The 12,439-nt window shown below is 48.3% G+C and overlaps 1 protein-coding gene across 2 annotated transcripts in view; it reads left to right on the forward strand.

The window, feature by feature from the left end:
- Window positions 1–12,439, forward strand: part of PDPK1 (3-phosphoinositide dependent protein kinase 1) — an 80,483-nt gene that overhangs the window by 62,223 nt on the left and 5,821 nt on the right. For both annotated transcript variants that reach the window (XM_059896789.1, XM_059896788.1), the window contains 6 exons: window positions 3–71; window positions 307–403; window positions 1,428–1,601; window positions 3,310–3,527; window positions 10,891–10,948; window positions 11,962–12,114. In XM_059896789.1, the coding sequence (XP_059752772.1) occupies window positions 3–71; window positions 307–403; window positions 1,428–1,601; window positions 3,310–3,527; window positions 10,891–10,948; window positions 11,962–12,114 (769 nt within the window). The remainder of the gene's footprint in view (window positions 1–2; window positions 72–306; window positions 404–1,427; window positions 1,602–3,309; window positions 3,528–10,890; window positions 10,949–11,961; window positions 12,115–12,439) is intronic.

Genomic DNA, 12,439 nt, shown 5'->3' on the forward strand with positions numbered 1-12,439 from the left:
AGTTCAGACCTTTGGGCTCTTGGATGCATAATATACCAGCTTGTGGCAGGACTGCCACCGTTCCGAGCTGGGTAAGAGACCCACACCCCACACCCCCCTCCTAACCCTTCGCAGCAGCCTGACAGAGAAGTGGGAGGGGACAGTCCCAGGGTTAGGGCTGGGTGGGGGGAACTTTTATGACGGCTCTTTAGTGAACCTGGTGGCTCTCTGGGGAGAGAGGGAGACGGCTGTCCCAGGAAAGTACAGCTCTGTACTGGGGAGGTTTGTGTGACCCTGCCCAGAATGATGGCTTTTCTTATTTTACAGAAATGAATATCTTATATTTCAGAAGATCATTAAGTTGGAATATGACTTTCCTGAAAAATTCTTTCCTAAGGCAAGAGATCTTGTGGAAAAACTTCTGGTAAATATTTCGAATTTTCTTCTGGTAGGATGATCCAGTAGCCACACCCTGAGTCCCTCTGAACTTGTGATCAGAGGGCCTTTCCTTGGAGGCACCTATGTTTAATAAAAGGGCATTTTAGGGTTGATAGTGATTGTAGGTAGATGCATATCTTCAGTCTCATCCCATCAGGCCTTTTCAGTTTCCAAGTGCCTGATTCTTGAGCTTAATAAGATAGGAAATTACTGTATCACTTTGCATTTGCTCATCAACACACACCATTTTAAGTTACCAGACGCTGGAGCAGCTTGGCGTGCTGCAGTGGCAGGTGGCTGTAAATTCTACTTAGCGACATCTGTGAGTATCAACTTTATAGAGTCAGCTACATGAAGGTGCTAAAGATCAACCCAAGTTATATAGCAAAGGTGAACAGATTTATCCAGGAAAGGAGTGTCTGTTTATGTTCTGGAAACTGTAGTGTCCCTTCCCCTGGTGTGTTTTGGCTCCAGACCTTCCATTCACTTGATTTGGGGGAGCAGGGTCAGTCAGCCTCTTCCTACCTGTCCCTTGTGTGTCTGTCCCCTCTGGGGGAGTGCGTTGGATCCTCTGTGGGTCTGGGTGGGGCAGCCGAATTCTGGAGGAGCTGGCTGTGGGGCCCTTTGAGACCACGTGCAGGTGGGGGACCCAAGGCACTTTACTCCCCATCTGTGATAGCTTCCTGTTCACATAAACTCTTCATTCTCTTATTAAAGCCAGTGAGTTCCTCTTTTTCCTGTTTTAGGATTTTAAGAGAATACTTGCTGCTATTCATTAACTTTTGATGTAGTGATTCATTTTCACCTGTGGGGGGAGGGGCAGAGACTCAGGAGAAGTGAAAGCTGCGCTTGGCCACCCCCCCAACCCCCCACGGTGACTCAGTTGTCCCCAGCACACTGTGCCCTTCCTATTTCCAGGAGATCCCAAGAATTGAAAAGAACTACTCAGAAATAATTTTTTTTGTCAGAATTACTTTTTAACCCCGACACTGGCTTGACTTCTATTTAAGGTTTTAGATGCCACAAGGCGATTAGGTTGTGAAGAAATGGAAGGGTACGGCCCTCTGAAAGCTCATCCGTTCTTTGAGTCCATCACGTGGGAGAACCTGCATCACCAGACGCCTCCGAAGCTCACAGCTTACTTACCGGCCATGTCGGAAGATGATGAGGACTGCTACGGCAATGTAAGCCAGCACGCCAGGGCCGAGATGGGTCCTGCTGACCCGCCTGGGAAGTGGCTCCTCTGGGCAGGGCCAGGGACCCCAGGTGGTGGGATGAATGGCTAAAGGGGGAGCCAGTGTAGATCCGTGGAGGGGGAGGGGCAGTGAACACTCTGTGGCCCGAGTCTGAGTCCCTCACTGAGACTGGGGCCGAAGAGGCTTAACGTCTGCCCCGAGTGCAGATCGCCAGGTACGTGCATCCCTTTCTCATTTCCTCTAGTTAATTTTTGCCCAAAGGGGTCGAACCAGAGCCTGGGCGCTGATTCTCCTGGTGGGCTTCTGTCTTCCGGTTTTGGCTGATGTCCTTATAATTTTGTATCTGAAGACATTCCGGAATGCCTCTGGTATTTCCCAGAGAATCCCAGGGTGCTGCTGCTGCTTTGAACTTTTGGGGGATGTAGTGTTGAGGATGGACACTGGTCACTGTCAGCTCTTAGTGCCTGGTACAAGCGGGACAGTGGCGCAGGCCCGAGGGATGAGGCACCCTGGGGTCCGAGGCAAGCTCAGACATAGGGTCTTCAGTATACTTTGTCCTTTAAACTTTCCTTATGGACGGTGTGAAACATGCAGAAATGGGCCGAGGAGGATGGTGAGCTGCAGTGTGTCCGTCACCACCTTCAGGTCACCCTCCACCAGGACCCCCATATTTACATGTAATGTCAGGTGTTTTGATTATCAGCCATAGTCCATATTTCTGATTTGATTTCTGTCATTGTGGCTTATTGTAACCAGTTATCATATATAGAGTTCCGCCTCAATTGACTGAGGAATTCTAGAGTTCACGTAAAACTCATCCAAGGCTAAGTTAAAATTACAACTGGCATCACCTCTTGGAGATCAAGAGCCCCCTATGTCTCCTATCTACTGTTTTAAGCAACACATCCCTCCCTTTTTTGCCCTAAAATATCCTTTATGCCCAGACTTGAATTGAGCCAGATGTGGAGTGCCGTCTGTGCTCCCCCCTGACTTGCTTCCCTACCTCAGTGGTCACGGCTATCCCACAGCCTCTGCGTGTGCAGACTGCAAAGGGCTCCCTCCCTCGGCCCTAGTTGCCGACCAGGCCCTTGGGCCCTGATGTCGTTCTGGGGTCATGGCCGGCAGGCATGGGTGGGGTCCCCAGGGCCTTTGGCAGGGGTGTGCCAGAGGAGCAGCACGCTCTGCTGGCCAGACTCTGAGGGAGCCACTGGGGCCCCGGTTGTCTCAGGTCTCAGTGCCCAGGGAGCGTGGCTTCATGGGCGTGTGCGCACTCTTGAGTGTCTGTTGCAGGCTCTCTGTCTGCTATTCCATCGTGTTTGCCATGTTGAGAGCTCTGGCTTCTCGGTACTCAAGTGTCGCCATCTTAATCCTGATCCTCCAGGATCAAAGAGGCCAGCAGGCCGCAGGTCCCGGGCCTCCCCTTCCTGTAGGTTAAGACTGAGGATAAGCTCCTTCCTGGGGCGAACAGCTTCTGACATTGCCATCAGAAGGGGGACGCAGGGCAGGCTGTATCCAGCCTGAGGCTGGTGGTCAGCTGTGTAGTAGAGGAGAAAGCTGGGCTGCGTGTCGGTGACTCGTCTCCCACGGCCTTCGGGGTGAGAGCTTGCTGGGTGTACGATAGGTCAGAGTGTGTCTGGATCTTTGGACCAGAGGGAAGTCCAGGCGCTGTTCTCACTTTTCCCTCTTCTCTGTGCAGTACGACAATCTCCTGAGCCAGTTCGGCTGCATGCAGGTGTCGTCGTCCTCCTCCTCCCACTCCCTGTCTGCCTCGGACGCGGGGCTGCCCCAGAGGGTGGGAAGCAACATCGAGCAGTATATCCACGACCTGGACACTAATTCTTTTGAACTGGACTTACAGTTTTCTGAAGATGAGAAGAGGTTGTTATTGGAGAAGCAGGCCAGCGGAAACCCTTGGTAAGAACGTACAGCTGTAAGCAGCGCCCCATTTAGAAACGCAGGGTGGAACGCACGGGGATGAACGCCAGCCGTGGTAACTGACAGAGCTTGGGCGTCCTACCTTCAACACCACTGCTGTAAAGGCTCCGCTCCCTTCCGCCTCACACAGCTGCCTTTCTGCAGATGAGGACCCTCAAAGTGTCCAACTGGAAGTGGGTGTTTGGAGGGCCGGCTGGGGGGTGAGAGGGTTTGGGACCCTCCGGGCTCTGGCCCTTGGGACTTGGCGGGCCAGGCACGCCAGCAGCCGTGTTGGGACCTGGATTCACCATTATTTAAATAACCGCTGCCCAACAGCCTTTCCTGCCCTGGAGCGTTCAGATGCTCTAGAAATGGACCCGTGTGATTGGCGTTTGTGTTCTTATCGAGGCAAACATCTTCCATGTTCATTGGCCATTTGTATTTATTTTTTGAGGTTCATTTGTATCCTTTGACTCTTTTTTTCTTTTATGTTTTGCATCTTTCTAAAATTGACTTTTCAGAGCCATAGATATGAAGACTATTTCTCTGTTTATTTTGCAAACATTTTTTTCCAGTTTATCTCTTCATTCTATTTGTGCATTTTTTGGTGGGGGGAGTTGCAGATTCTTACAAAGTTGAACCTGTTTGTGTGTTTATTTTCTGCTTTCCATCTTGGTCCTGTTGAGAAGAGCTTCTCCACCTAGACATTTTCTTCAAGGATTTTTATGGTTTCACCTTTTGCGCAGGCAGAGAGGAGCCTGGGTGGGGGTGGGGAAGGAGGCTTAGAGGAAGAGAGGCCACCTGGACATGGGCGCCGTTGTGCAGAGGAATGGGGGTGGGGGACGCAGAGGAAAAGTGGCAGGTGGATGAGGCTAGGATTTTGTACAATTAGAAATGATTGTCTCTAGGGACTTCCCTGGTGGTCCAGTGGTTAAGACTTCACCTTTCAATGCAGGGCGTGTGGGTTCGATCCCTGGTCGGGGAGCTAAGATGCCACATGCCTCCTGGCCAAAAAACGAAAACATAAAATAGAAGCAATACTGTAGCAAATTCAATAAAGACTTTAAAAATGGTCCACATCAACAACAACAAAAAATTATCATCTCTAGAAAAGTGAGCGTACCTCTTGGCCAGCTGAAACAATCTCCAGTTCTTGGGGGCTTACGTTCCCTGCAGTGGTGTTCTGAGGAGCCCTAACGTGTACCGAGCAGGAGGGAAGGGCTCCTGCTGGGCGCCCTGCTCTGAGCAGGTCCATGTGCCAGGTTGTGATCCCTGAGAAGGGCCTGCTGTGTCCACCCCACAGGCTTGGCCGGGTGCAGAGCACGGCCGAGAAGCACTGTTGCCGGCATGGGAGTGGCTACTCAGAAGGCCCATGTGCCCCGCCCGGGGCGTTTTCAGAGGCCCTGGGCAGCCTGGGCCCTTCAGCCTGCGGTTCCGGGCAGGGCAGAGTAACTGGTGGCCGGTCAGGCCCTGCAACCTCTCACCCACTCTTTCTTTTTTTCGCGCTCTCCTCCCTTTCCTCCCAATTCAATCCCATTTGGAAGCTGACGACTGTGGAAAGTTTAAGGCATCTCTCATTTGGTCAGTGGAGATCCCTCAGGCACATTCTTTAGAACGGTGATTCTCAATGTCTGGCCCATAGACCATAATAATCATTCTGTAATAATACTAAGATGGTGTTTGCTTTTCTACTTTTATTTTCTATGAATGTACAGTGGAGTTTTTCAGAAGCTACACACTGTAGGATGACATTGCTTTGACAGCTAATGGAATTTGTGTTTTCTATCTTTTGAATCTTCTAAAGAGGTAGGTTTATGGTATAAATATGTGCACTTTTAGACATTAATAAGTTCTCAGTATTTCTGCTGGGCTCTTACTAGCTATTTTCAGCTGTACCTCCTATAATTATTGTAACTTCCTATCATCGAGTAATTTACCGCTTTGCAATCCTGAAATTTTTCCTGTGCCCACATGGAAACACAGTGAAGAAGTAAGTATACTTTGAGTTATTTGGCAATATTATTTTAAAATTTCTCAAAAACTTTAATAATTTCTATCTGAAACTTATTTTAGATTTTAATGATATATTCTAAAACAAAAGAACATTTATATGTTTTTCATATTTGAGTATAGATCATTGACTTAAAAAGGGAGAAGACTTGCTTTCCCACCCACAGTAGCATCACCTCAGTCTAAAGATGCGAAAAGAAGACACTGGGTTCTCTGACTCGTGGAAGGAAGGAATCCACTCCAGAGAAACTAGGCAAAACTATAAATATGAAACAGAAATAGGACAAAAGGCTGTCTTTCCCTGGCTTTATAGATGTGAATACCTTGCTGTGTTGTGTCTATGAACAGAATGTCTTTGTATACTATTTTGGTGCCAGTTAAGTGGCAGCATCATTTAGAGACCAGTCATTCAGAATTTTAAAGATACAGGAATTGAATATTGTAAGTGTACACGTGATGAGCTCTTTCAGAGCCAAACATCAGAAAGCCTCTGGAGCGCCTTAACAAGCGCTGGGAGGCTGAAGAGCCTCGAGCCATTGACCCTGCTGAGTGAATGCCATTGATGCAGATGAGAGCCACTGAGAGGAATCCCGGCCACAATGGTGGTCCACGATACGATACAGCGACTCTCTGGATTAAAGATGTGGCTGCGGAGGACACAGGGAGTGAGTTGGTATCTCTACCTCCAAATTGTTTTTTTGCCTTCCAAGTGGATGGATCTACAGATGGGACTAGACTCACTGCTTTACTTGTATTTGTCCGGTGCTCACCCCAACTTACCATCAAAGAAAGATGGTTCTTTTACCTTTTACCTAAGTGCTTGGCAGAAAGCACAATTTGTGCTGAGATAGTCCGTGTTGAGCACCTCTTTTGAATTTCACAGTTCTGGAACAAACATGTTGACATGTGCAGTGATGGTGCAGGAGCAACGGTGGGTAAAACTGTCAGTGCCAGGTCATGAATCCCGGCCATGGCACCAGGCGGTGCGAGAAGACCCGGCTCTTCACAGCCACACGATCACAGGGGCAGAGGAAAAGACAACAAGCCAGCCTCACTTAGGAGTGGTCATTGAAGATGATTGATTTAATTAATGTGCTGTAGAACGAAATGGGAAGTACGCATAAAGCACTTCTGCTGCACCTCCAGGGTGACGGCTACCTCAAGAAAAGCGCTGTGTGGTGGTTTGTGCTGGGAGCTGAACGAGCTGCTCTTTTCATGGAAGACCATTTTCACTGGAAGGTTTGACTGACAAACTGGTTGTTCAGACTTGGCTATTTGACCAACATTTTTCTGGAAAATGACTGGAATGAGCCTGTCACTTCAAGGAAAACAACTGCTGGTGTTTGTTACCAATGATAAAATCAAAACCTTCAAGTGAAAATTAGAATTGTGGGAAACTTTATTCATCATTGTGAGCTTGACATCTTCCCAATATTTAAAGACTTTTTTGGGGAGAAAGGTAGCAATATTTATGAATTGATTTGTTGATATCGTAGAATGAAATTTGTCAACATTTGGAAGATCTCCATAACTCAGCGAACCACTATTTCCAGATGACCAATGTTTGGTGCTGTAAACTCATATAAGGGCGGAAGATCTATTCAAAGTGCAAGGTAGGTTGGTGGATTCTAATGTCAAAAGTATGAAAAATTCATTCTTGGGGATTCAGATTCCACGTGGCAGCTAACCTTTAAGAAACTGCACTTCTGGAGTTTTGGTGTAGTATCAAAGAAGAATGCCCACAAATATCTGAAAAGGCTACTAAAATACTCTTATGATTTCTTCATGTACTTCAGCCTGGACAGCATATCACAGTATAGTGAAGGCAGAGGCAGATGTGAAAATCCAGCTCTCTTCTGTGAAGCCAGATGTTAAAGAGATTTGCAAAGTGTACAGCAGTGTCATGCTTCTCATTAATTACCTTCATTTTCAAAAGAAATTATTTTTAAAATTAAAAAATCATTTATGTTAATGTGGAATGGATTTATTTTGTTTTTTAATGAATTAAATATTTGAAAATGTCTGTTTTAATTTCTTATACATAAGTATTGATGCATCTAACCCAAATGAAGGAGAGCTCTTTGGGGTCTTCCATAAAGTTAGAGTATGAAGGGGTCCTGAGACCTGAAGGGTTGAGAGATGGCATTTTAGAGCAAACTGGCCGTGCTCATGTGGTCCTCCCTCACCTGCCTAGAAGCCCAGCGTGGATAGCCTGCCCGAGGTGGTTGTAGAGCCCATCGGGCCCTGGCAGACTCACTCCGCTCTCCTGAAATGGCCCAGACTTGCTGGTGGCCTCAGGTTTATATCCTTGAGGTTGGTCTTCTCGGGGTTTGGGTGGGATGGGAGAGGGTGAGGAGCAGAGAACTGGCTTTGGAATCAAAAAAAGTGGGGGGTTTTGCACTGTTACCCCTTGTGAAATGATGGTGGGGAAGTCGTGAGACTCTCAGCCCCCGTGTTGACATCTGTACAGAGGCAATGACAACTGTCGCCTGAATGGTGGGAGCCAGAGGCTGGGTGAGAAAGCAAGGCTGTGTTAAAGCCCTGTCTGCACACTAACTACATGCTACCTACATGCTGAGAATCAGGCGTGTCTCTGACTTAGGTCTGGTTTCGGCGCTTAAGCTGCAGACGGGCATCTACCACCTGCCAGAGAGAAGAAGGTGCCAGTGCGGGGCGGGGGCCTGGGGAGCTTTCTTCAGGAGGGTGGGAATTGACTTTCTGAAGTAAAAGATCAAAATGATTACTTTAAGTCCTTAAGCTTTTCAAAGTAGGTCAATAACCGGTAGCCTGTTGTAAGCTGCTTGGTTAGTTAACTGAATGAATGAACGGACTGGGGTGTTTATGCTGACAGTGGAGCCTCAGGCTGCTCCGTCCACCCACTCTGCGTCCTGCCTCCTGGGCTCATTTCACCGCAGCCACGGGGTGCAGTTGGAGCCCAGCTTTGGCCTTTCCCGCTTTGGGCCACCCGTGGTTCTCCTGTCTCGGGAGAAGCTGGGAGAGTGTGGTGCAGGCTTCGGCCTTGTGTCAGGAGATAGCTGGGCCCCTCCCTCTGCAGGGCTGGGAAAGGGCTGGCCTGCTTCCCTGGCTTCAGGTTCACTCATGTGACTAGTACTGCTGTGAACATTTGTGCTCCTCCTTTTTGTTTTTCTTTTCTTCCTTAGAATAAATTCCTGGGAGCCGGATTACTGCAGTATTCAGCGAGTCCTCCTCATTTCAGGGCCGGTGGTGGCGGTGCGGGTGAGAATGCTACTCCACAGCCCCCGCCTGCGTTCACCTCACCCCAGTGCACCCCAGTAGAACGCCTGAAAAGTGGGGCTCGATTTCCTTTCTTTGTTTAGAGCCATTGAGAATTTGTGGTCACTTAATTCCCTTTTGGGAATTTCCAGTTTGTGTCCTTCCTCAGTTTTCTCTCAAGGTTTTAAGCCTTTTATGTTGCTTTATGTATGCTCTCTAGAGTACAAATGTTTACTCTTTATAGGTAATATTTGCTGAAAATCTTCTCCAGCCTGTTTTCATGTGAATTTTGGTTATTTTTGTAGTTAGAGATTCCTTTTGTTCCTGTGTAGTCACGTCTGTTACTCTGTATTTGGTGACTTGTTTTGTTTTCAGCGTAGATGACTGGCCCCTTCTCTTTTTCGTTCTCTTGTTTAATTTACTGTTTTAAACCGTCCTTCGTGTTAACCCAGCTGAGGCTGCAAAGGCTCCCTGAGGCTTCTTCTGTCCTTGCCTGTCAGGCTTCCCTGGCGACCCGGCCCCAGCAGCCCAGCTAAGTGGAGGGCTTGGTGGTGCAGTCCTTAACCGGCCTGGGATTAGACTGCACTCGCCCCGTCCCCCCCCCCCCCCCCCGCCGATAATTTAATTAAAGTCTTCCGCTTATTATCAGTTTGTGGTTCTTTACTACGCATACATTCTGACATAGTAGGGCCTGCTGGTTAAGGGGCTTTCCCTTCGGCCCTGTATTTCTTGTGCTGCAGTGACCCTCATTACGTCTCCTTCTCACAAAATCTCCTTGATTTTTTTTCTTTGTTTCAAGTCTTGTTTTTGTTTGGTTGGTTTTTAAATACGTCTGAGAGGAAGCATCGCGCTTTTCCTCATAAAGGTCACAACACTTTTTTTGTTATTATTGACATTTTTCTTAGTTGTTTTCAAAATCCATATGACGCTGTGTCAGTTTACCTGGGCCTGGGTCCTCCGTGATGGGGCCTTGGTGGAGAAGCCCAGTGGGCTCTGGGGAGCGGGCCTTGGTCTGGTGTGTTAGGCTGGGCAAACCTGGGGGCCAGTTAAGCTCGGTGGGAGAACGTCTCAGGAGGAGCCAGGGGAAGCAGGTGGATGTGCTCAGATACTCACATGGTAAAATTGTCACTGTTTGAGGTGACAGTTGTCTTATGCCTTTTACTGTTTCTACAGTAGAACCTTACCTTAGATCAGGAATTTCAGTAAAATCAGAACATAAAGCAGTAACTGTTAGCTTTAACCAAAAGAGAGAACCTGCAGAAATTAAACTCCTGTGAATCAAAGTGGACTATACTTGTTTACAATGTATATTAAGTCAAAACCAGTATTTGAAACTTTTCCTTCTAAATTCCTGCCGTATTTGGATACAAGTGCTTTATTACTATGGTAGAAATACCAGATAAGATGTTCTATTTTTTTTTTTGATGTGGACCATTTTTAAAGTCTTTTATTGAATTTGTTACAGTATTGCTTCTGTTTTATATTTTGGTGTTTTGGCCTTGAGGCATGTGGGATCTTAGCTCCCCCACCAGGGTTCGAACCCTCACCCCCTACATTGGAAGGTGAAGTCTTAACCACTGAACTGCCAGGGAAGTCCCCAGATAAGATGTTCTTAAACCAAGTTTCCCACTTGGCTCTCTTAGGGATTTGTGATTCTAAACAGTGCAGTGGTTTCTGAGCGCTGAGTTGGGGTTCCAGCTTGGGGAAGTGACTTGAGAACAATAGTTTGCATCCTGAGCTTGCCTCGCAGCGGCCTCCCGGCTCTGGTGGGGTTCTGCGTCTCACCCCAGCCTTGCTTAAAGTAATGAGGACTTGTGTTCCCACCACCTCCCCTCTGCCTTTCCCCTGCTGTGCAAACACTGCTGAGGAGAGGTGAGGGTAGGTGATATTTCTAGGATCTGTGGACCCTGGTCCACATACAGATTGCAAATTCTGTAAAGCAGTAGGGCTTGCATGCTAAGGTACATTTGGGTTTTCTCACATTACTGAAGTGATTTTAGATCTCTGAAGGGAGAGGATTGAAGCAAAGTTCACAGTGCCATCGGGGAGTTTGTTTTGAAGGGAGGAGTTTGGAGAATTTCTGTCTCTGACTCTGATTCATGTTTTCTTCTTTTTATAGGCACCAGTTTGTAGAAAATAATTTAATACTAAAAATGGGTCCAGTAGACAAGCGCAAGGTAAGTTAGATTACTATGGCTCCTTGCTGTGCGTCTGTATCTTCCTCCCAGTTCTCACTCAGGGTCAGGCCTTGCTCCTCGGGCTCCTGTATAACTCATTGCCCATAGCATCTTTGTCTTGGTTCCCTTTAAGAGATCATCTCTAGATTTCATAGCTGAGGAAGATTTCAGCTGTTCAGGGGAGGCATTTGAAAGCACGCAGAGGCCGTGGCAGACAGAAATGCAGACTCTCGTTTCTGACTGGGGAGCCAGGGTTCCGATTTGTGCCCAAGGCTGGGTTCACTGAGGTCAAGGTTTCTGTCTGGTTGAGGAGGTTCTGTTTGAATCCCAGCAAGTCGTTTATTACTTCATTAGAATTGTTTTTGAAATCTTACTTATTATGTCTTATGGATTAATTAAATAGATTAACGTATCCAAAAATATCAGACTCCACAAATGTTCTCTCTCTGCTGCGGCGGGCCCTTCTCAGTTCGGGCTCCCAGCTTGCATTGCTGGCCGCACTCAGCCTCCCATACCCCGGGGCATCTCTGCCATGAGAACCTCTGTGAAGGTGGCTTGTGGCGGGACCGCCAGCAGAAAGGACACTGTGCCTCGGCGTGGAGCAGAGGGCAGGAGAAGCGGCAGGGGCCTGACTGCCAAGGGCAGTCCCCTCTTGGCCGACTCAGCAACAGGGCCGTGTGCCGGTGTGCTGGCCTCGGGTGTGCTGCCTGTGTGGCCACTCCCCCACATGACGCCCGGCACAGGGGTGTCGGGATCCAGCTCACAGAGGCAGACAGGCCGGGCAGTGAGTGCTGCCCACTTCTCTCTGACCTTAGGGGCTGGGTCCAGGTGAGGAGGAGGTGTGCATGCCCCTCTGTCCCAGGCGAGTGGGCAGGTGGCCAGCAGTGGTCCCTGTGCCAGGAGCTACTCTGACAGTCCAACCTCCAAGGCAGCAGTAAGTGCTGTCAGCATCCACTTCTGAGCCTTAACAAGCAGTGTCTTCTTTCTTTCTTTTTCTTCTTAATTTGCATCAGGGTTTATTTGCACGGCGACGACAATTACTGCTCACAGAAGGGCCACACTTATATTATGTGGATCCTGTCAACAAAGTCTTGAAAGGTGAAATTCCATGGTCACAAGAACTCCGACCAGAGGCCAAGAATTTTAAAACCTTCTTTGTCCACACGGTGAGTTTGTCCCCACGGGTTCTCCCTTGCAGGGCACTTCAGAGGCCTTTGGGCCTTTGTGCCTCCATTCAGAGCATCCAAATGCTGTGGCTCAAGGAGGCATCTGGAGTCGAGGGGCAGTGGTCTCCCTCTTTCCCACCTTCCAGGGACCCCAATGTTCATGGCTCAGTTCAGAGTTGGGCTGGGAGATGCCTGTGCTTGTTTTCAGTTTGGGAGTGACCTCAGGGAGCTATAGGTCATCACCTGTATGTTTAATTTCTGCACATATGTGGAAAGAAAAAATTCACATGCTCATGTGCTTCCGGAAGGGACTTGGCAGTGGCTG

This window comes from Balaenoptera ricei, chromosome 15 (genome assembly GCF_028023285.1).
Source record: "Balaenoptera ricei isolate mBalRic1 chromosome 15, mBalRic1.hap2, whole genome shotgun sequence".
Taxonomy (NCBI): Eukaryota; Metazoa; Chordata; class Mammalia; order Artiodactyla; family Balaenopteridae; genus Balaenoptera; species Balaenoptera ricei.